Source organism: Miniopterus schreibersii (genome assembly GCF_964146895.1).
Source record: "Miniopterus schreibersii genome assembly, chromosome: 11".
NCBI classification, from domain to species: Eukaryota; Metazoa; Chordata; class Mammalia; order Chiroptera; family Miniopteridae; genus Miniopterus; species Miniopterus schreibersii.
In genome coordinates, this window is record NC_138111.1 from 31,187,243 (window position 1) to 31,208,388 (window position 21,146).

Below are 21,146 nucleotides of genomic sequence, written 5' to 3' on the forward strand. Positions count from 1 at the left end.
TACTCTGGCATTTATAATATAATAAATGTAAATACAGTCAGTTCTGTTATAATGCAACATGTGCTCCTAAAAATCACCAATCTTTGCAGAATCACAGTTAAAACCATAACGTCTATGGGGGAAATGGGGTTTGAAGCATACAACACTCAAAAAACTTCATCAGTGACACATTAAAAAAATATGGGAATCTAATAAAAACAGTCTAACAGTTTTATACATGTTTAAAATGGTTAAACACAACCTAGTTTGCTTGTAGAAGTAGGCTTCAGAGGGTTATAACTTGTGCGTTACTGGTTAGATATGGAAAACTTGACAGTTGGTCTGGTTCTTAACACAGTGAACTGAGATAGGTGGTAGATATTTGAATAGCGTGTCTGGGTGCAGATTGCTGTGTTCATAAAATTGAGCTTAAGCAAATGCAAAATTCCTATTGTGTTTAAATTGTTCCTAATATATCAGTGTCATTGAAACAAACATAGGAGAAGTGACTAATTAAAATACTATATAATTATTAAAAATCACTAGTTCTTAGTATGTGTGTTTAGTTCTGGAGATGGAGGAATAGAAAGTATAATTCATAAAAGTTCCCAGGTTGATTCTTGAGAGACTTATTTGTTTCTAGATACGTTGTTATACCTTATTGCATATTATATTAAACTATGAAAACTAAATTTGATTTACAGTGTCATATTGGTAGAGCTATGGTGACACCAGTACTCAAAAATACTTAAAACATTTCTCCCTTTACTAATTTTATTATAGTTTTACTTCTTCAATCTTAGTTTTCTTTTTCTTCTTAGCTTGTTTTTAAAGTTGAGGAGTTAGTTTTTCATTCAATAGCCATTACCATGGAATTTGTCAGCCATATGGAGATTTTTAATGCTTAGGAAACTTAGGGGGCCAAAATACAGATCTCTTTCTTCCCCAAAGAGAGAAAAAACCTTTAGACAAATAGTTCTGAGAGATCACAGAGGTTATATGACCAGTTGCGAGCTAGGTTTATTTGATAGTGCTTTATTGGTATGAAACATATAGATGTAAATAATTTCTCTAGGTCTATATGGTCACCCTGTCAGTTTTTAAAACAAAACAAACAGAAGCCCTCTACATTTTTTAATCTTAAAGATTAGTCAAGTATTTAAAGTTTTCTCCCTGTGTGAAATGTATTTTCTTGTGTCCTTGTCCTTTTTACTGTAGATGGAAAAACTTACTCTTTCATCATAGCTGTACAATTAATATTTTAATGCTACAGAAAATGTAAAATTTCCATTAATATGATAATAAATGATTAGAATTTCCTAATGAAAAATAAGAGCTATATAGGGTCAAGAAATATATTCATTAAGTAGGAGGACAATTAATTGTTGCCTGACTGCATTGCTATCTTGGTTCACTAAAGTACTGTTAAAGTATTTGAGTGATTGAAAATATTATCCTATTCTTTCTCCTTTTTTGTCAGTGAAAGATAAAGCAGAAATACTTCTGCAAGTTGATGAATCACAAAGTATCAAGAATGAACTGACTATACAGGTAAGAAAAACTGTATAAGACTGGTATGCGTAGGCCATTCTTTAGTCTTGAATTATGAAACTTGACTAAACAAAAATATAGTCCATCAACACTGCAAGAAAATGATATGAATTGGTGAACACACAATACAAATATACAGATGATGTATTATAGAACTGTACACCTGAAACATATAATTTTATTAACCAATGTTACCCCAATAAATTCAATAAAAAAGAAAGTGATATAAATTATATTTAATTATTACTATATGTAATAGCAAATAAGTGAAGATACTATTTACTGTGTAAGGGAGATAGGTATGTTCTGAAGAATAGGGGAAGATAAGGTTGTATTTTAGTTGATGTGGACTATGACTATAGAGATAGAAATAGAAAGGGCAGCTAGAACTTACCCTACTCTTGGACTTGATTTTCTGCACTTCCCATCATTATTCTGTGGTCTTAGATCAGTGAGCTTGTCCTGTCTACTCTAATATATAGCTAAGTAAAGTGCCTAATTGAAATTGGGGTGGTGAGGAGGGGTTCTCCTCTGATGCTCATTTATCCAGTAGTCAAAAATCATCATTATGAATAAGTGTTAAGAATTAAGGTTATTGTATGTATGGTGCCAGGTAGCAGGTACTGGAAATATTGAGGGGAACACTTTGTAAAGTATATGGTTGTCTAACCACTATGTTGTACACACCTGAAATTAATACAAAATAATATTGAATGTAAAAAAATATATATATGTTTACACAGAACTAAAAAAAAAGAGTATTTCAAAAAAAGTCTTTAAAAATTGAATATTTGGTTATAGGTGTCTTCACTTCATGCTGCGTTAGAACAAGAAAGATCTAAAGTGAAAGTATTACAAGCAGAATTAGCCAAATATCAGGTATGCTTTTATAATTTTGGAAATGTTTTCATCACAAATAATACATTTGGAATAGATATTATGTGAGAATAACTGCATTATTTTGTTCTTAGGCCAAAATTTATTCACCAGAAATATTAATGATTTTGTTATATAATTTACATTTTAGAAAATGTTAAGGTTATTCTAGATATTGGTATATGCATCTAGATATTGGATATCTCTAAAGTATTTCAGAAAAATTCTTGGTACTATATATGATGTCGCATACATGCCATTGACTCATATCAAGGGAAGGTACATAATGACATTTGTCCCATTATATAATACGTTTAATCACTTGGGTACAGCGATATCTTTTGGATGTCTTCATTGTAAAGGTATATTTTCCAGTTTGGAAATTAATAAATGATATGTTGAGTGATACTTTGAGATTGTGTGACTATCCTTTTCTATTTACCCAGTGTTTTAGCATCCATTGATATTTGTAGCAGTTACTTTTGGTGGTTGCAAAATAGTGATTTTTCTAATTGTGTCATTTCTTCCGCACTCACAAACTGACATTCAGCATTTTATTCTGGACGAAGCAGTTAAAAATATCAGTGCTGTTTCAGTATATGTGTATCTATAAGTATATATAAATACACACATGTATTTGTATGTATGTATGTATGTGTGTCTAAGTCATGATATAAAAACATATTAATGTGGGGTCACTGTCAAAATAGTTTGAAAGCCACTGGTGGCCTAGAGAACATAAAAGTTGTTTAGCCCCAGCTTTGACATCTCATCAATCCGGGAATGAGAATTTGTCTGGGAGGCTTTGAAAATGATTCTTGAATTTTTTGTGTTTTAAAAAAAATCTTGTTGAGAAGCAAGGTAAGAATTTTAAGCTGTATAAGATTGATACTTATGTGTAGTTGGGATCTACCTTATAGAAAAATTTTTGATAAATTTATTTTTATATTTCTATCAGGAAATTATTTTTTAATACATTTCATTATACATCTCAGGTCCCACATAACCTCTTTATACTTATTTTCTCTGAATGAATCCTTGCAGAACTTTTATTTGGTCAGGAATGAATAACAGGGTTCTTATACTTGACTTTTTAAAAATGAAGGTTGACATAGAGGAAAGTTATAGGCAGAAAAAAGATGGGAAAAAAAAACAAAACAAAGAGAAGCTAGCCACTATTATTAAGTGGGCCTGGGTTTCACGTGCCCCTGATATAACCACCATTTTTAGAAATGCGCTTTTCACAGACAGGTAGTTCCCAGACTTGGCTGATCATCAGAATCACTTTAGAGCTTTTTGAATTATAGTTTGTCCCACTCCTGGTAATTGTGAATAAATAGGTCTAGGACAAAGTCTAGACATCCAAATTTGAAAAATATTACTCAGGTGGTTGTAATGATCAACTGAATTTGAGTACCATTGCCTTAGTTTATAAAAACAGAGAGAAAAACTATACTATTGTTGTAAGACAAACACATCAAATCATTATTTATGATTAAAATGGAGGTAGTTATGGATGATTTTAATTTTCTTCTTTGTACCTTGTACTTTCCATATTTCTACAATTAATATTTACTTTTAAAATTATAATGCATAAAATGTTATGTTTAAATTAATGTAAAATACTTGTCAAGTTGCTTCTCTCTTTTCTTGGCCCAAGTCAAGTACCATAGATGGAGTTTCAGTTGGACAGATTAAATACAGATGTATATATGTCACTGAGCAATAAGAAAAGTATAATCTACTTTTCAAACCAGTGATGAACAAAATCAGACTTCTAATGCTGTCTGATAAGAGGAAGACTAGACAGAACTTGCATTAGAAATTGAATTACCCAAAAGGGATTATATGGAATAAATTGTGTTAGTATTGATCAAAGTTTTTATTTTAAAAACAATCTGGGACAGTCTAAAAGAGCTCTAAAAAGATAACATATTGGTGATCTTACTAAGTCTAGACTAGTTCAAATAGATGTAACTGTTTTCTACAACTACTTTAACGATTTGTAAAAATAACCCTGTAAAAATAATTTAGTATATGCATATTCAAATATGCAACAAACGCAAAAAAGAAATTGCTTCCTTCTCATACACAAAAATGCCTTTGGTTTCATATATTCTTAAAATGAGAGTGTCCCCAAAATGGTGTTTCCTAAATAATTTGCCCTATTTTTCTTTACAGGGTGGCAGAAAAGGGAAAAGAAACTCTGAATTCGACCAGTGTAGGTGATTCCATTAGCCTTTGAGGTCAACACAAAAATTAAAACTTTCAGGGTTTTGCAAAAATGTATATATTTAATGCTGTACAACTGCTAAGCTATGCAGTTTTTGTTGAAGAAATACTTAAAACAATTAGCTTACTACAGTCTATACTTTTTTGTCCTTTTGGCTTAAAGTGAAAAGAAGAAAAACAGAATTCCAGCAGAACACAATGATTATTGTTTACTATCCGTACTTCTTATCACTTTAGTTTTTCATCAGTCAATAAAATTAATTTACTCTTCCATTAATACGTTTGATGTTTTAAGTTTCAGAAACAATGTGAACATTTTATTTTTGCCTATAGCATAACCAATTAATTGGATTATTTAAGTTCAGTGAATATTTACTTAGCACTTTCTGCATGCTAAACCTATGGGACATACAAGATGGTTGATATAATAGGTGTAGTGCCTATTATAAAACATTGAGGTTCAGTGAATATTTACTTAGCACTTTCTGCATGCTAAACCTATGGGACATACAAGATGGTTGATATAATAGGTGTAGTGCCTATTATAAAAGATTGAGGCTCTCTAAGCTCAGAACTCCTCTCTTAGAATCTACTACATGTACAGATGACACTTTTCCTCTTTGCATTGCTCTTTGGGAACTGGACCTTGGGGAAATGGTGCATGACAATGCTGATAATCTTTTATTGATGTAAGTAACAGAGTCCTTTGTCCTTGACTAGGAGACTTGTGTCTTCTCTATCCACATCCACAAAATTGTGGCAACTTAGCTTGCAAGTAGGGCAAGTAGAGGCTGATATTAGATCAGCCTCAGGTTCATGCCAATGTAACAACAGTGACAGAAACAGGCATTACATTAAACATGAAAGGGAAATTCCCAACTGCTATGGGCAGAAACCAGGCAGATTTGTAGACTGTTGCTGGTTGGCTTGAGATATGAAGGAGTGAGCATATAAGCATTAAGAATGGCAACAGCTAGGCTGTCCTTCAGCTCAGCTCTTCCCTCAGTCTGTCATGCTAATCTTACATTCATCCAGAGATGACAGTAAAAGGTCTCAAGAGTTTTTTTGTTTTTTACAGTGAAAACTGCTACAAGGAACTTTGGCCCTTTATAGATTTTTCTTAGACAGACTAATTTCTGCAGAAACCATAAATGAGGTATTTAGATTAGTATTAAGGCTCTTATTGCCCCAGGTTGGGTTTACAGTGCTAATGAGGTAACCCACTGAAGAATGAAAAACAGACCCAAAGGAATCTAGATAACTTCTGGAAATCAGCCCTGCCATCATGGAAAACTCCCCCTAGCACTTATGTTGAATTTAAGAGCGATTATTTTGATAAGGGGGCAGTAAAACCCAGATTATGGTGGACTCCTCAAAGGTCATCAGCCAAAGGACAGACTCCAGCCACAACTGGAAAATGTGGCTGTGGCTGCCACAGTTACAAAGGGAGAAATAGTGTGAGCGGATGATGTCTTTTCTGCCTAATACAGAGCTTTGGGTAGACTGGAAACATTGGAAGTTTGACGAAGCTGTGGGCAGCCACTGCACTGCTTAAAACAAAGTCATTGCACCTTGCTTCTGGCACATACACTCCTTCCTGCCTCTTGATCCCTCTCTTCTCCTCTACCCCAGCTTCAGCTGCTTTAAGGGAAAGATGATTAGGAGAGGGGTCAAGCTTTCCCTGTCACCAAGGGGAACCAAAGGTCCGTCTGGCAAGTATTCGGAGGAACTTTGGGGTGGAGAGGAACTCAAACTTGTATGGCTCTGCTGGATACAGGAGCCCATCACCATTCTCCCAGCCTCATGGGGGAACTGGCACCGGGAATGCAGCAAATGGGGCTCAGGAAGGATTCACCTGGAAAAGGAATGCTAAAGTGACCTTCTGGGTGCGGTCCTCCAGGCCAATTCCATCTTCATTACTTTTATGTCTGAATGTGTAGTAGAAATTGATGTGTACCTGTGTTTCCTCATTCCCTAAGTGCCAGAGGAGGTTCTCTTGATTGAAAAGAGTTGCAAGCAGAGAAGTGCTAGTGATTCTGAGGCTCTATAGTTTGAGCTACAAGTCTGTAGAACTGATAATTTTGCCAACTGGAGTCTTTGATGAGAGGAGGCAGCCTCCATCCCGAGGTGCCCCTTGGGGTTTTGAACTCATAGCCTCCCTAACACAGCTACCACATACACCCCATTTGAAAAGCAGCTATTAGTTGTCCTGGCTGGGTAGCTCAGTTGGTTAGAACATCATCTGCATACACTAAGATTGAGAATTCGATCTCTGGTCAGCACATACAAGAATCAACCAATGAATGCATAAATTAGTGGAACAACAAATGGATGTTTCTCTCTCTCCCTTTCATCAATAAAAAAGAAATGAAAAAGAAAACCTATTTCCCAAGTACTCCATTTAAAAAAACACACAAAAAAGCTATTTATTAGCTTGCTATTGAGCTCTTTGTTGAAACTGAATGCCTGACTGATAAGGGCCTCGTGACTCAGCCTAATACTGCCATTTGGGGGGTGGGTCAATTTGGACTGAATGACTACCACGGTGGAAGGGCTAAATAAGCCTTGGTCATCAAATGGAAATGATATATTCAAAAATGATGTTCTGGCCCAGTGGCATCCGGGCTTTATATGAAAAGCGGAAGCTATCTCCCTGGGAGAAACCTTATCATTTGCCTTCTCCTCCCTCTGACTTTTCTGTATGAAGCAAAGCTGCTGACTCAATGGAGCTCTCAATTCAGGATTTCCCCTAAATGCTTGGGCCTGATTCACTGATGGTTTAGCTACACTAAAACCCATTAGGAGGCCTCGGATCTGCTGTGGCTGTTCAACTTGGGTATTAACATGTAGGACCAAAAGTGGACATGGTCACTACATTCTGGGCAGAATTCAAGGCCACTCTCTTATCTCTGACCAATAGTCCTCTTGATGAACTTTGTTATATTTGTACTGACTGTGGGCTGTTGCCAGTGGCCTAGCTCTTCAGTCTGCACTTGGAAAACTATAGACTGGCAGATTGAAAACACCTCCTCTCTGGGGACATGAAGTATACAAACAAAATCACAACTGCTGACCCAACCACTTGGGTCTCTCATGTAGACGTCCATGGTAGGGGCCATTCCGATGAAACTGACTGAAGTCAGTTGCTGACAGAGCTTTGTGCTGCCCTGATTGCCACCATTGCTGCTTCTTTCCATCATTGTACTGGACGTGATCCACACCCATCATCACAGAGTGGGCAGAGTATCAAAGGCTACTACTGATTGCCAGACTTGGACTCCTGACAAAAGATGATGCATCTGTCTCAGGGAATGAGGCCACACTGCGTGAGTGTGGCCCCCACCCACTCCTGGCATATTGATTACATTGGACTTTTGACCCTCTCTCAGGTATTGGTGGTGTCTCATCATTGTTGACACTTTGTCACCCTTGGTGTTCCTGGTCTAGTCCAATCAACTGTCTGTAGCCACAGTCTTGTGCCCCTTAAACTAATCTGTCATGTTTTTGGCTTTCTGGACCATTTTCAATCTGACAGTGGTGTACCTTTTATTGCAAAAGCCACTTAACAATGGGCTAATGGCCAAGGTACTCAGGACTTTTTGTGCTACAATCGACAGTCATCTCAAAGATTCTCTGCTTTATATCCCATACCTGCTCCTTGTTTATACACTTTAGTACTAGGTATTTTCGTCACTGAATGTGGCTGTCTCCAGAAAGAAATCATCTCCTGGCCACTTCCTAGGTAATGATAAAGAGGAGATGGGGTGGGGGAAGTTTATAAAACTATATTGAAAATCCAGAAAGCTACCCTGGGCATGATGCTGCTTTCCTCTAATGACAAATGCATGTTGGTCTGGTTGGTACATTACGATTTAAGCTTAATTCTGGTTTAGCTGCTTGGATTCTCCTGTTGGACTGACATGGTCTTAGTGCGTAAGGATAATGTTGAGTACATGGTTGAGTACATTTCTCCCTTAGTCCCCCTATAACGGCCAATGGTGGTCCAAATGAGGGACATAATGGGTCTTCGTAAGTTTTAGAAAAATGTCCTTATTACTTTTGTGCCTTATCCTTATGGACAAAAGGTCTAGGTGTGAATCAGGGATGAATGGAAGGTGAAGTTATAGCTACTGGAATGGGACACACTGTTTTTTTGGTGGTAGGGGTAAACTGTCTGGCACTAGGGGAAGGAACATCTTGAACCTCGGGAGGCAGGGGAGAGGGAGAGACATCAATGGTCTTCTGTCTTTCAGAGCTATCCCTGGACCTTTTCTCATGAAGGAAGACATTCAGGTAAGGTTCTCATGAATTAGCAAATGCTACATTTAACTGAGTCTGCTGTGTCCCACCACACAGCTCTGACCACAGTTGATTGCCATTCTTGTTTAGTAAGAAAATGGCAGGGAGCCCTGGTGGGGTAGCTCAGTTGGTTAGAGCATCATCCTGATATGTCAAGGTTGTGGGTTCGATCTCCAGTCAGGGCACATGCAAGAATCAACCAATGAATGCATAAGTAAGTGGAACAACAAATTGATGTTTCTCCTCTCCCTCTCTCTCTCAAATCAATTTTTTTAAAAGTTTAAAAAAAAAACAGGGAATGTCCCATCTCTTGTACCTCCCATGAAAAACACCTGTCAGCACCTCCAGATATCATTCCCACTCCCACTCCTGTAGCTTTCACTAGTCATTCTGTGGAGTGGATGAATGCCACTCGGCTGGTGGCATGGACAGACAAGACTGTAGGCAGTCCCTCCGTAAACAAAGACTAGACTTAATTATTCAAACTGAGCTAGGAACCCTAAGGCCTACCACAGTGTCCAACTTGTGCCCCACAACTGATGGAGATCACATTGTTGGAGGGAGGGGGGGCTCCAATAATTATAAACATTTTTCCAGGTGCACCATGTGTGCCCCAGGACTACTACTTGGGTGAATGTCAGGCATTAATTTTCCTCCTCTTGAAAAAACAGTGGCTTGCATCTTAGGGGTGGTCATAAGAAACCTAGTGTTTGAGAAAACACCATCAATAGATCACAGAGCCATCAGATCACACATAGAACTATCCAAATATGGCTGCCCTTGATTACTTGGAGGAGTTTCTCAGAGGGATAATTTACTTGCTATTTTTTATGCAACTTGGGGAGGGGGAAGTTATTCCTACAACAAGAACCATCCAATTAGAAGAGGTAGAACAAAATTTGTCCTCAATTTAGCTGAAGAGATCAATGACATCACACTGGCCCTGGAAGGCATTCAAGTCAGCCTCAACTCACTGCTCAGGATTGTTATGATTGATATAATTGCCCTAGATTTCCTCTGTGCAGGCCATGGCAAAGTATTTATAATTGCTAAAACATCCTTCTGTGCCTAGATTAATGCCTTGGGCCAAGGGGATAAGGTAATACAAAAACAATACCAACAAGTAGCCAAAGTAGACCCTGATGGTTTATGGGATTTGTTCAGTGGATTGGGTCTAGACCCCTGGGGAGCATGGTTATTAATACTGCAGGTTGGCCTCATACTGCTCTTTGGAATCCTGTTGAAACTAGCCTTATTAAATGCTTTATGAGACAAATTGGATGGATTTGGTCCCAGCCTCTGGTGGTCAGATTAATCAGAATGACCAATAGAGTGGCATCCTCATGGGAAAGTTTGCCAGAAGCCACAAAAGTGTAGAAACAAGGGGTAAATATTATCAGGAGATAATTCTTCATGGGTCTCTCATAATTTTGCATATCTTGTGAATGCAGGCACTGACCACCTGTGGTGGGTAGAATAATGGCTCTCCAAAGACCCTAATTTTCAGGACTTGTAAATGTCACTTTACATGCAAAAGGGACTCTGCAGATGTGATTAAGGATCCTGAGATGATGAGATTACCCTGGGTTATTTGTGAGGGCCCAGTGTCACCATAAGGGAAAGGGAGGCAGGAGAGTCAGAAGAGATTGACAATGGAAGCAAAAGTTGTAGTGATCTGGCCACTGCTCCAAGGAATGTGAGCAGTCTCTAGACACTGGAAAAGGCAAGGAACAGATTCTCCCCCAGAGCCTCCAGAAAGAACACAGTCTTTGACTTTAGAGCCATATTGGACTTCTGACCTCCAGAATTTTAGGATAACCTGTGTTATTTTAAGCCACTAAATTTGTGATTATTTGTTAAAGCAACAATAGGAAACTAATATACTGTCTTTGTTCTGGACAATTTTTTAAGGATATTTGTATAGTGAACAGTCCTTGAAGAAAATCTCTCCCGAAAAAGAGCTGCAATATTACTGCTTATTTATAAGGTTTGGGTTCCCTATACTTGGGGTTCCTCTTGTAACACAACCCACTGCATGTGTAGTGTCATCATTCTGCAGAAGTTGGGACTTGGGGAACTGGTATAAAAAAGTGCTGATACGCTGGCTACAACTATTGCTATACTGAAGTCCATTGCTTCTTATGTCTTCTGCCAGCATTTATGAAACTTAGCTTGTAAATAGGGGAAAACCTCAGACCCCTCATAATTCTTGATCATAGAACTCAGATAAACCACAGTGCTCTTCACCTTTCACCTAATTTGGAAAACAAGGCTGTAAGAATTATTTGGATGAGATGGAATGATTGGAAGGCTATACACTTTTTTTTTTTAATCCTCACCCGAGATATTTTTTCCCATTGCTTTTCAGAGAGAGTGGATGGGAGAGAGAAACATCGATATGAGACACATCAGTTGGTTGCCTCCCACATGCACCCTGACCCAGGCTGGGGATCGAGCCTGCAACCAAGGTATATGCCCTTGGCCAGAATCGAACCCAGGACCTTTCAGTCTGAGGGCCGACGCTCTAACCAGAGCCAAAACAGCTAGGGCAGAAGGTATACACTTTTTAAAACAACTCAGCTTCCGGTGTAAAATATCTCAATAGGCTGCCTTATGTGCTACAAAACTCCCACTATCCTAAAGCATTTCCCCCCATAAGCATTATTCCCTGGAATTCCTAGATGATTTGTTTTATATACAGTGGTATCTCGGTTTTTGAATGTAATCCAGTCTGGAAGACTGATTTCTGAAATGTTTGAAAACCAAGGGATCAACAGCCAACAGCTAGGCCTCAGCATCTTGCACTCAGCGGAAGCCGTATGGCATGTTCGACTTCAGAGGTATGTTTGAAAACCGAAGCATTTACTTCCCGAGTTTACAGTGTTCGTAAACCGAAATGTTCGTCAACGGAGACGTTTGAAAACCGAGGTACCACTGTAATAGATTTTGCATACTTTAACCTACTTCTCCCTGCCCTCAGAGAGCATCTAAAATTTCCCCGTGGCTCATTTGCTTACTGTACACAACATGATGGCAGACATAAGGTAACCTCTAAGGTCAGGAAACAAATTCCAAATACATGCATGTTGAATAAGTGTCCTCTGAGAAATCATAAGACTTGGAGATTTACACAAGCAGGGAGTGAATGTGTTTTTCTTCTGAACCTACTGCAAAGCAACTTAGTATTATCTATTATTTATATGTCTCTATACTATAAACATTGGGAGAGACATAAGAGTATAAAATATGATCTGTTACAAGTGAATTTCCTCTCTAGTGGAAAACATAATAGTTCAACAATAAATGCTCTCATGCCAAGAAATTAGGTTGGCACTGTGTTTTCAAGGGCCTTGTCTAATGAGGTATGCACACAAGCATACTACAAGGCAGAATGTGATGAGTGACACAAAAGTAAAAAGCTATATGGGAATAGAGTATTTACAGAGATTGTATGGCTCACAAAGCCTAACATATTTACTATCTAGTCTTCCCTGAAAGTTTGTTGATCCCTGATCTGGACCCTCATCTCCCAAAATTCCTTAAAATGTACGATTATTGCTAAAAGTGCCTTAATAATTATACTGTATTTTATTTGTTTTGTTAATCCTCACCAGGGTATACATTTTCTATTGCTTCTAAGAGAGAGTGGAAAGGGGGAGACAGAGACAGACACATTGGTGGGCTGCCTCTTGTACGCCTCCTACCAGGTATGGAAGCCAGACCCCTAGACATGGGCTCTAATGGGGAATACAATAGGCAGGCAGGCAAACTTTCAGTGACCCAGATGATGCCAAACCGAGTAACCAACTGAGCCACACCCGCCAGGGCATAGTTACTTAATTGCAATGATGAGTATATTGCAATTAATACTTTGAGAACTTATCTTAGACCCAGCTTACAAAGGGACTCTGCTCAAAAGTAGTCATCATGCTAGAGTATTCATTCCCAGAACAGAGTTGGATGGTTTAAAAACAGAAATACAGATATCTTTGCATATTTGGGTCACAATGGTCTGTCAGGGCTTACATTTGTGTAACACTAAGTTAATGTCCTGGGTTGTATAATCCTTGCAAGTCATCTTTAAGGGTAAACTGACGTCATCTCAAAGTCAGAATTCTCAGGGAGAAAAATAACTTCCTATTTCCTATTTGTATTCATATTACACTGAAAACAAGTTTTGAATAATCTTTAATGCCACCTAAAGTCTGAAATAAAGCAGTAACTTATTTGATGTAAGAATAAAAAATGAACACCTCAGCTACATTAAACAGTCCCAGTTCGGTGGGTACTCTGTTTCTGCCCCAAACATGATAGACAGTGTTCACAGAAAATCGGGGGTGCTCGCGCAGGGATATCAGCATCGGAGCGGAGGCCACAGTCGACACAGGTGACCTGATCAGCTGAGCACACCCGGCTGACCCGAGGGCAGGAAGTCCAGGCCGTGGAGCAAAGACTCCACGGCATTGCACGTCGTGGTTACAGACATCTACATTATTCTTTGGTTACGAGCACCTTTCCTCCATTAACTTAGCTTCCCACGCTCCGGGCAGTAACGTCTTCTCCTAAGTAAACAAAAATTAAGCACATTAAAATAACAAAACATATCTTCTGCGCGCATTAGAGATCCGCGTCCCAGCGGCTACGCAGAGCAAGCCCAGGCCCCGCGAGCGCGACGGCGCGGAGTATGACGTCAGGGGGTGGGGAAACTACCTGGATCGCGAGAGCGCAGGCGCAGCGATGGTCTCGGGGCCCAGCGGTCGAGCCCTTTCTAGTAATTTCGCTAGCCGTGAAGTCATCCAGGTGCGCCGCGAATTTATTTTTTGGTGAAAGCAGTGAAAAGAAAATGAACTGACCTCTCCCGCCCCGCTGTACTTTTAGTCTTTCACTTTGGCTGTGCCTAAACGCTGACCCATGGAACGGGAGAGGGGAAGCCAAGCCGCAAGAGCTCGAGCCGGTCGGGCAAGACTCTCTGACGCCGCCAGCCGCGTTACCCGGCGTGCCTCGCGCGGCGCTGGCGGAGGAACGTGGGGGAGGGGGTGGGGAGGAGGAAGCGGCGGCGGCTGCGGATGTCGCTGCGACCGAGCGGTGTCTGAACATACGGCGGCTGCGGAGCGCCCGACCCGGGCCTGCGCCGGAGCCCACGTCCAGCTCCGCGGACCCTCGCCCGCTAGGGCGGCCCTGCGCCCGTTGCCACAGAAGCGGCGCGTCCTGCATTCTCCGTTGTCCGGGCCAGCCGGCTCTGGCGTCTGCTGGCTTCGCCTCGCTCGCTTGCTCCCTCCTGAGTCACCGCCGCCGCCATGGCCGATAGTGGTGAAAGCGGTGGCCCTCCGAGCTCCCAGGACAGCGCCGCCGGAGCCGAAGGTACTGGCGCCCCCGCAGCCGCTGCTTCTACGGAGCCCAAGATCATGAAAGTCACTGTGAAGACCCCGAAAGAGAAGGAGGAGTTCGCTGTGCCCGAGGATAGCTCTGTCCAGCAGGTGAGGACCTCCCTCGGCTCGGTACGGGGCGGGGGTGGCGGCAGGTCCTCTGCCCACCGCGGGAGGAGGTGGCTTTGCAAAGGCCGGGAGGGGTCTTCCCCGAGGTGCTGCCGGCCAGTCTCAGGGCTCATCCCTAATTAGATCACACCCAAGTTCGTGGGTTTGCTTCTTGGGACACCGCAGAGGTTTGTGGCGGTGCCGCGCGGCCTGTTTGTGGGACGCGCCGACACCTCTGTCCTCCGCGCCTTCCTCCCGCTTCGGCCTCCACGGACCCCCAGCCTCCGCCCCCAGCTCCCCGCCCCCAGCCGCCTCCCTGCTGCTCCGCACAAAGGAAAGGGACCCACCGTCTGGCTCCGGGCGGGGTAGAGGCTGGGCTGGGGCGAGAGTTCGCTTTAGCCCAGTCCGCGGTTTTGTCTCAAGAATAAAAAAAAAAAAAGGGGGTGCTCATTGTTTTACCTGCTTGAGGGTTAAGGTGGTTTTTGCTGGGAGGAGCACGTGCACATTTAGCTCTGCGTTTTGATTGCTGAAATCTTTCCCGATCTTTATTTTTAAAAAAGAACTATAACGTAGAAATTGCTTTCAGCTGCATCTTAAGTAAATAGTATTCGGCTTACGGAGAATGCTGGATGACTTTCGTTAATGACTTGCTGTTTTCTTTTTAATCTATTTATCACTCCTTAGATGCCAGTCATTGGGTAAGTTTTTGTTAGATTTTAGAGGGATGATAGCTGCATTATTCAGATATTAACGGTTCTAGTCTAATAGAAGAACAAAATTGGAGTTAATGGAGAATACCACCAAATAATTTACAACTTAAAATCTGTTTAGGAATATAAATTTTACAGTTAATTACATCCCAGAATATTTTTCCATAATTATTGCATTGATCTCTGGGGATCTCAAACATTGTGGACAGTTTATGAGGAAACAACAGTTCCCGAAATGTACATATTTTTACCCAGGCACTGTAAATGATTGGGGGTATGGGTGTGTATAGTTCTAAAAGGTGGTGAGTTTTGTGAAGTTTTAAGTAGAGTGTGTAGCATCAAGTGAGAGAAAATTTTACCACCTACTGAATCACGGTATATTTTGGTCTCAATTTTGCTGTGAAAAATTTCCTTAACATTTTTCTATTTTCCAACATACAGGAAAGTTGAAAGAATTGGAAAATGAACTGCCATATGTCTCCATATGTCTGTTACCTACAATTAGTGTTTTGCTATATTTGCTGTATCACACAAATTATCAGTCCATTTTATTTTTTGGATGCATTTCAATATTAGTGCATGTTCCCCTTAAGCACTTCAGCAATGTGCATATCATTAACCTGAATTCATTTTTTTTTTTTTTTTAACTTTTTTCTTTTTAGGTTTGACATGCACTGAAATTCACATGGTCGCCATTCTATGAGTTTCCACAAAACTGTGTAATCTAAAGCTTTATCAAGATGTAGAACTTTATAATTGACTAGAAAGTTATCTCTTACCCTTTCCCAGTTCTGCCACTCTCCCCTCCATCAACCACTTTTTTTATTTTCCTTCACCGTGGTTTAGTTTTGCTTTTTCTAGAATGTCTCATAAGTGTCATTGGGTAAGGCTTTTTTTTACTCAGCAGTTTTCGAGATTCATTCTTGTGTAGTTCCACTTTTACTGCTGTGTTGTTTTCCATTGTATAAATATACCATAATTTGTTCTCCTGTTGTGGTCAGTCACCTGGGCTGTTTTCAGTTATTTGCTATGGACATTCTTGTACAAATCTTTCTTTGACAAATGCTTTTATTTCTTATGTTAAATACTTAGAGGTGGAACGATTGGATCATGTGGTAGAAACCATGTTTGTACTGTTTTACTATCCTACACGACAGTGCATGGAAGTTCCTGTTGCTCCACATCCCTGCTAATATTTGATAGTGTCAGTTTTTTTTGTTTTAGCTGTTATATTGGGTGTGTAGTCACATTAATTTTTGAAGTCCTTAGATCTTTTTCTCCCTAGGACTCCTGGTTCAGGTCTCCATCATTCCACTTGCTTTGAGTATTTTACTGTAAAAGATTAGAAAGATTCAATATTCTATAAATTGAAAATTTGATTTAGATCAGTTTATGATATATCTGTGAGGATTTTTTTTTTTTTTTACTTTTTGTGATGGTGAAATTAGAATTTTAAAATTCTGTGGAAGTTTTAATTTTACTCCTCTGTAACCAAAATAAAGTTTTAATAGATAAAATTAAGGCCTTTCTGAAGCAATTTTTTCTGATGGCAGTTGAATTTTTATTTTGATAAATGCTTTCTGTTGGAGCAGAAAACGTGATAAAAATGAAGCTCAACACTGCACCAAGAATGTGAAGACAAGTTGAACTATCTGTGGGCTCTGTTAAGGGAAGCACATAGAGGAAAATAGGAAAGAATAAGAAAAGCAATTTCAGATGACTTGTAAAATTCTACTTGAAGCACAACAAAAAACTTGTCACTTTGTAATTAGTTTCCTTAAATGGTTTTGATAGCTTTAAATTATTTGCTACAGATTAAAATTTATTTTAAAAATGTATTTAATGACATTAAGATTCCCATAAAAATGTTCAGTAAAAAAATTGGAAAATATTTGGTTCTGAGAATTCTTAGCTAATGTTGGAGGTGAAGAGTTACCCTTCAAAAGGATAATATTGAAAGCTTAGGGTTTCAGGCAAATCTCATTTTCTACAAATTTAAAATCATCAATAATTGTTTCTATATAATGTGAATTCTCTTAATACATTATACTGAAGTAGTATTTCTTTATATGAGTATGTTCTGAGTGATTGAATGAAATTGTTAAACCTCTGGCGTCAGTTGTAAAATAAGAATGGTGTGTGTGTGATTAAAATTAGTGCAGAGAATGAAAAGGAGCTCCCATGTAACTTCTGATTAGTTTGTCCTTGGATTTTTGTAGCCCTCTGGACTATAGTGTAAAATTTGAAATATAATTAACTGAAATGCTAAGGCAGCATGTATTCTAGTTTTAGAAATCATCTTCATCACTTGAAACTTTTAGAAGAATATTAATGTACTTAACAACATACAATAATATAAATACTATATTGAATAGAATTGAGCCTTTCCTGATAGGGGAAATTGCAGTGCCTTAGAGTCATTATCACAAACATCATTTAACATTATAGTGTGGGTGTAGGGCTACACTGTCCTCTTTGATACCACCAGCTACCTCTGACTTTTGAACATTTAAAATATGATTGAAATGATTTAAAATGTGCTGCAAGTGTAAAATACACATCAGATTTTGAAAACTTGTGATTGGCTGCTTATACATAGCATAATGTTTTTTAAGGCTCATCCATGTTGTGACATGTATCAGTGCTTTCTTTTTATTGCTGAATAATATTCCATTGTATGGATATACTGTACATCACATTTTATTTCTCCATTCATCAAATTGATGGACAGATATTTGGGTTGTTTCTACTTTTTGACCATTAAAAATAATGCCTCTGTGAATATTCATACAAGTTTTTGTGTGGACATACATTTTCATATTTTGTGGGTGTATACCTATGAGTAGAATTACTGGGTCAGGTGGTAGCTCTATGTTTAACTCTTTGAGGAATTGCCAAACTATTTTCCAAAGCGGCTGTACTGTTATAGTCCCACCAGTAGTGCATGAGAATTCCAATTACTCCACATTGTCCACAACACTTGTTATTTTCTGTCTTTGATTATAGCCTTCCTGGTTGCTGTGAAGTGGTATCTCATTGTGATTACTTGGCTTTCTGTTACTTAAGCAGCAGTTCTCAGGGTGGTTTGGGGTGCCCAAGACCCTTTTAGGAGGACCATGAGATTAAAACGTTTCATAATAATTCTCAGCTGTTATTTGTTTTATTTTGAAATACATCTTTATTGATTTCACAGAGAGGAAGGAAGAGGGAGAGAGAGAAATAGAAACATCAATGATGAGAGAGTCATTGATTGGCTGCAGCCCACAACCCGGGCATGTGCCCTGATCGGGAATCGAACCCCGATCTCCTGGATCCTAGGTCGACGCTCAACCGCTGAGCCACTCCCACTGGGCTCAGCTCTTATTTGTGATTTTCAAGAGTGAACAGCACACTTTTCCAGGAGCTGTAAGATATGGGGTATTGTAACAGGTGTGAATCCAGTTTTCCATTACAAGACTAAAGTGATTTGCAAAAATTTAAAACTGATACTCTTTACATTGGAAAAGTGTAGTCATAGCTATATCAATAACTATAACTTACATAAAGAAAAATTCTTTGGGGTTCGAATTTGTAAGAGTGGTGTCCTGCAGTGGAGTATTGAATAGATTAAGTACGTACTTAAAAGATTGAGGATTGAACTCCACTCAGTGGCCATTTCCTCTTGCCTCAAAACTAGAGTAGCCTACTGGTCAGTCTCCCCGCTTTTCTGTGTTCCCCCCCCCCCCCCCCCCCCCCGTTCATTCCTAGATCAGTCTCTGAAAAACGTTAATCTGATCATGTTACCCTCTAGGTAAAATTAATGGCTCCCCATCGGTCTTAGACTACTTAAAGCTTCTGTGAGGCCCTGTGTGGTATGGTTCCTGGCTACCTCTCCATTCTGATGCCTTCTTTTTCCCTTGGTTACTTGGCTCTTGCCATACTGACTTTTTAGTTCCTTGACCTGTTGCTACATTTTTTTTTTTTTTCTGCCTGAGGACTTTTGTGCAGTTTGTACTGGCTACCTCCATCTCCTCCCACTCTTTGCCCATTTCATTTACCCCTTAAATCTCAGTGCAGAGGTCACTTTCTCAAAGAACTATTTCACGGTTGTCCAAACTAGATTGGGATTCCCCTGTTGTATTTTCTGACAGCACCCTGTTTTTGGTTATAAATCATCACAATTTAAATTCTGTATTTATGGGGCTATTTGATTGATTGTTTTTCTGCTAGAGAGAATCTGTGATTGTTCACCATTGTTACCAGAGCCTAGTACATGGCATGGGCTCAGTAAATATTTATTAACAAGTATGTATTTAATAATAACTACCAATTTTTGAGATTTTGCTGAGTGCAGTATATACATAACCCAGTTCCTGCCCTCCTCTCTCAGTTTACTTTTAAACAGCTCTTTCCTTAATTTACCACTCTTCAAGCAGAACTCTTGACTGCCTGAGGACATTCACTCTTTCTTCTGTTTACTGAAACACAATTCTTCTAGAACAGCCTTTCTTAGCTGGGGATCTTCATCTGAGTCACAGAACACAGAAAATGATTTGAATGATTATCCATTTTTCTCAAAGACGGTTCACAGCTCATATAATTTAAGTGCTTAAGAGAGAAGTTAATTCTTTACATGTATGTAGCCAGTATGTTGTGCTGGTAAATGTTCCGATTTGTAGTGTTTGCTGATTTCCATGGTGTAAGTTCTCTTACCTTGGCAGATTTTAAGCTACGAATACTAAACTGACTCACAAAATTCTTGAAAATTTAGCACTGTGAGCTAGTAGGAACCATTACTTACAGTGGGTGCCTCACGGCAGGGGTCAGCAAACCATAGTGGGACAAATCTGCCATGCCTATGCATTTCTGTATTACTTATCGCTGCTTTCAGAACAGACTATATGGCTCTATAGCCGAAGGTATTTACTGTCTAGCCCTTTACAGAAAATTTGCTGACCTCTGCCTTAGGGCAGTAGGGCTTACTGTTCTAGAACTTGTCACACTGTTTCTCAAAACCCTTCTCATTGGGAAATTTTTACTAAGGCTTAAATAATTACAGTGTTATCCAGTAGAAATGCAAGCTACATATGTAATTTCAATGTGCTCATAGCCGCTTAAAGAATTAAAAAGTGAAATAAAATTTTTTTTGTGGTAAGATACATATAACATAAAATTTATCATCTTAATCATTTTTAAGTGTACAGTTTAATGGCCTTAAATACACTCACATTGTTGTGTAACCATCACCACTATTCATCTTCAGAATTTTTTTCATCTTGCAGAACTGAAACCCTGTAGCTATTAAACAATAACCCGTCCCGCTACCATCTCCCTGCAGCAACCATTCTTACTTTCTGTCTCTATGAAATTGACTATTCTAGGTATCTCATAAAAGTAGAATCAAAAGTATTTGTCCTGTCCAGCTGGTGTTGCTCAGTGGTTGATCATCAACCTGTGATCCAGGAGATTGAGGTTCGATTCCTGGTCAGGGCACATGCCCGGGTTGTGGGCTTGATCTCCAGCAGGGAGCGTGCAGGAGGCAGCTGATCAATGACTGTCTCATCACTGATGTTTCTGTATCTCTCTCCCTCTCCCTTCCTCTCTCTGAAATCAATAATATATTTAAAGGAGGGGGGGGAGTATTTGTCCTTTGGTGACAGGCTTATTTTACTTATTATGTCCTCAAGATTCATTTATGTTGTAATGTGTCAGAATTTCCTTCTTTTTTAAGGCTGAATAATAATTTCATTATATGTATATACCCCATTTTGTTTACCTATTTATCCATTGGTGGTCACTTGGGCTGCTTCTACCCTTTGGCTACTATAATTTTAATATGTTTTATTTAATCCAGTAATCAATGTGTAATTGATATAAAAACTGAGATATTAGACTTTTTTTCATACTAAGTCTTCAAAATCTAGGGTGTATTTTACACTTACAGCACATCATAATTTGGACTAACCACATTTAAAGTGCTCAGTAGCCACATGTGCCTAGACTGCTGAATTAGATAGCAGTTAATAGACAATGTTTTGCTCCCTGC

At 39.2% G+C, this 21,146-nt stretch overlaps 2 protein-coding genes and 1 long non-coding RNA gene across 6 annotated transcripts in view; 2 read left to right on the plus strand and 1 right to left on the minus strand.

Annotated features, from left to right (window-relative positions):
* GKAP1 (G kinase anchoring protein 1) overlaps positions 1 to 4,915 on the plus strand; it is a 48,272-nt gene extending 43,357 nt beyond the window's left edge. For all 3 annotated transcript variants that reach the window (XM_081152545.1, XM_081152547.1, XM_081152546.1), the window contains 3 exons: positions 1,460 to 1,530; positions 2,332 to 2,409; positions 4,588 to 4,915. In XM_081152545.1, coding sequence (XP_081008671.1) covers positions 1,460 to 1,530; positions 2,332 to 2,409; positions 4,588 to 4,635 — 197 coding nt within the window. In that variant the 3' untranslated portion in view covers positions 4,636 to 4,915. The remainder of the gene's footprint in view (positions 1 to 1,459; positions 1,531 to 2,331; positions 2,410 to 4,587) is intronic.
* An 8,193-nt stretch (positions 4,916 to 13,108) lies between these two features.
* Positions 13,109 to 13,737, minus strand: LOC308564261. The gene is made up of 2 exons (XR_013999914.1): positions 13,648 to 13,737; positions 13,109 to 13,499 (listed from the first exon to the last, which is right to left on the minus strand). It is a non-coding gene; the product is annotated as an uncharacterized lncRNA (long non-coding RNA).
* The window catches only part of UBQLN1 (ubiquilin 1), a 32,057-nt gene continuing 24,560 nt past the window's right edge, over positions 13,650 to 21,146 (plus strand). The window contains exon 1 of one of the 2 annotated variants that reach the window (XM_081152232.1): positions 13,650 to 14,414. In XM_081152232.1, the coding sequence (XP_081008358.1) occupies positions 14,235 to 14,414 (180 nt within the window). In that variant the 5' untranslated portion in view covers positions 13,650 to 14,234. The remainder of the gene's footprint in view (positions 14,415 to 21,146) is intronic. The other variant, XM_081152231.1, reaches the window with a different exon arrangement.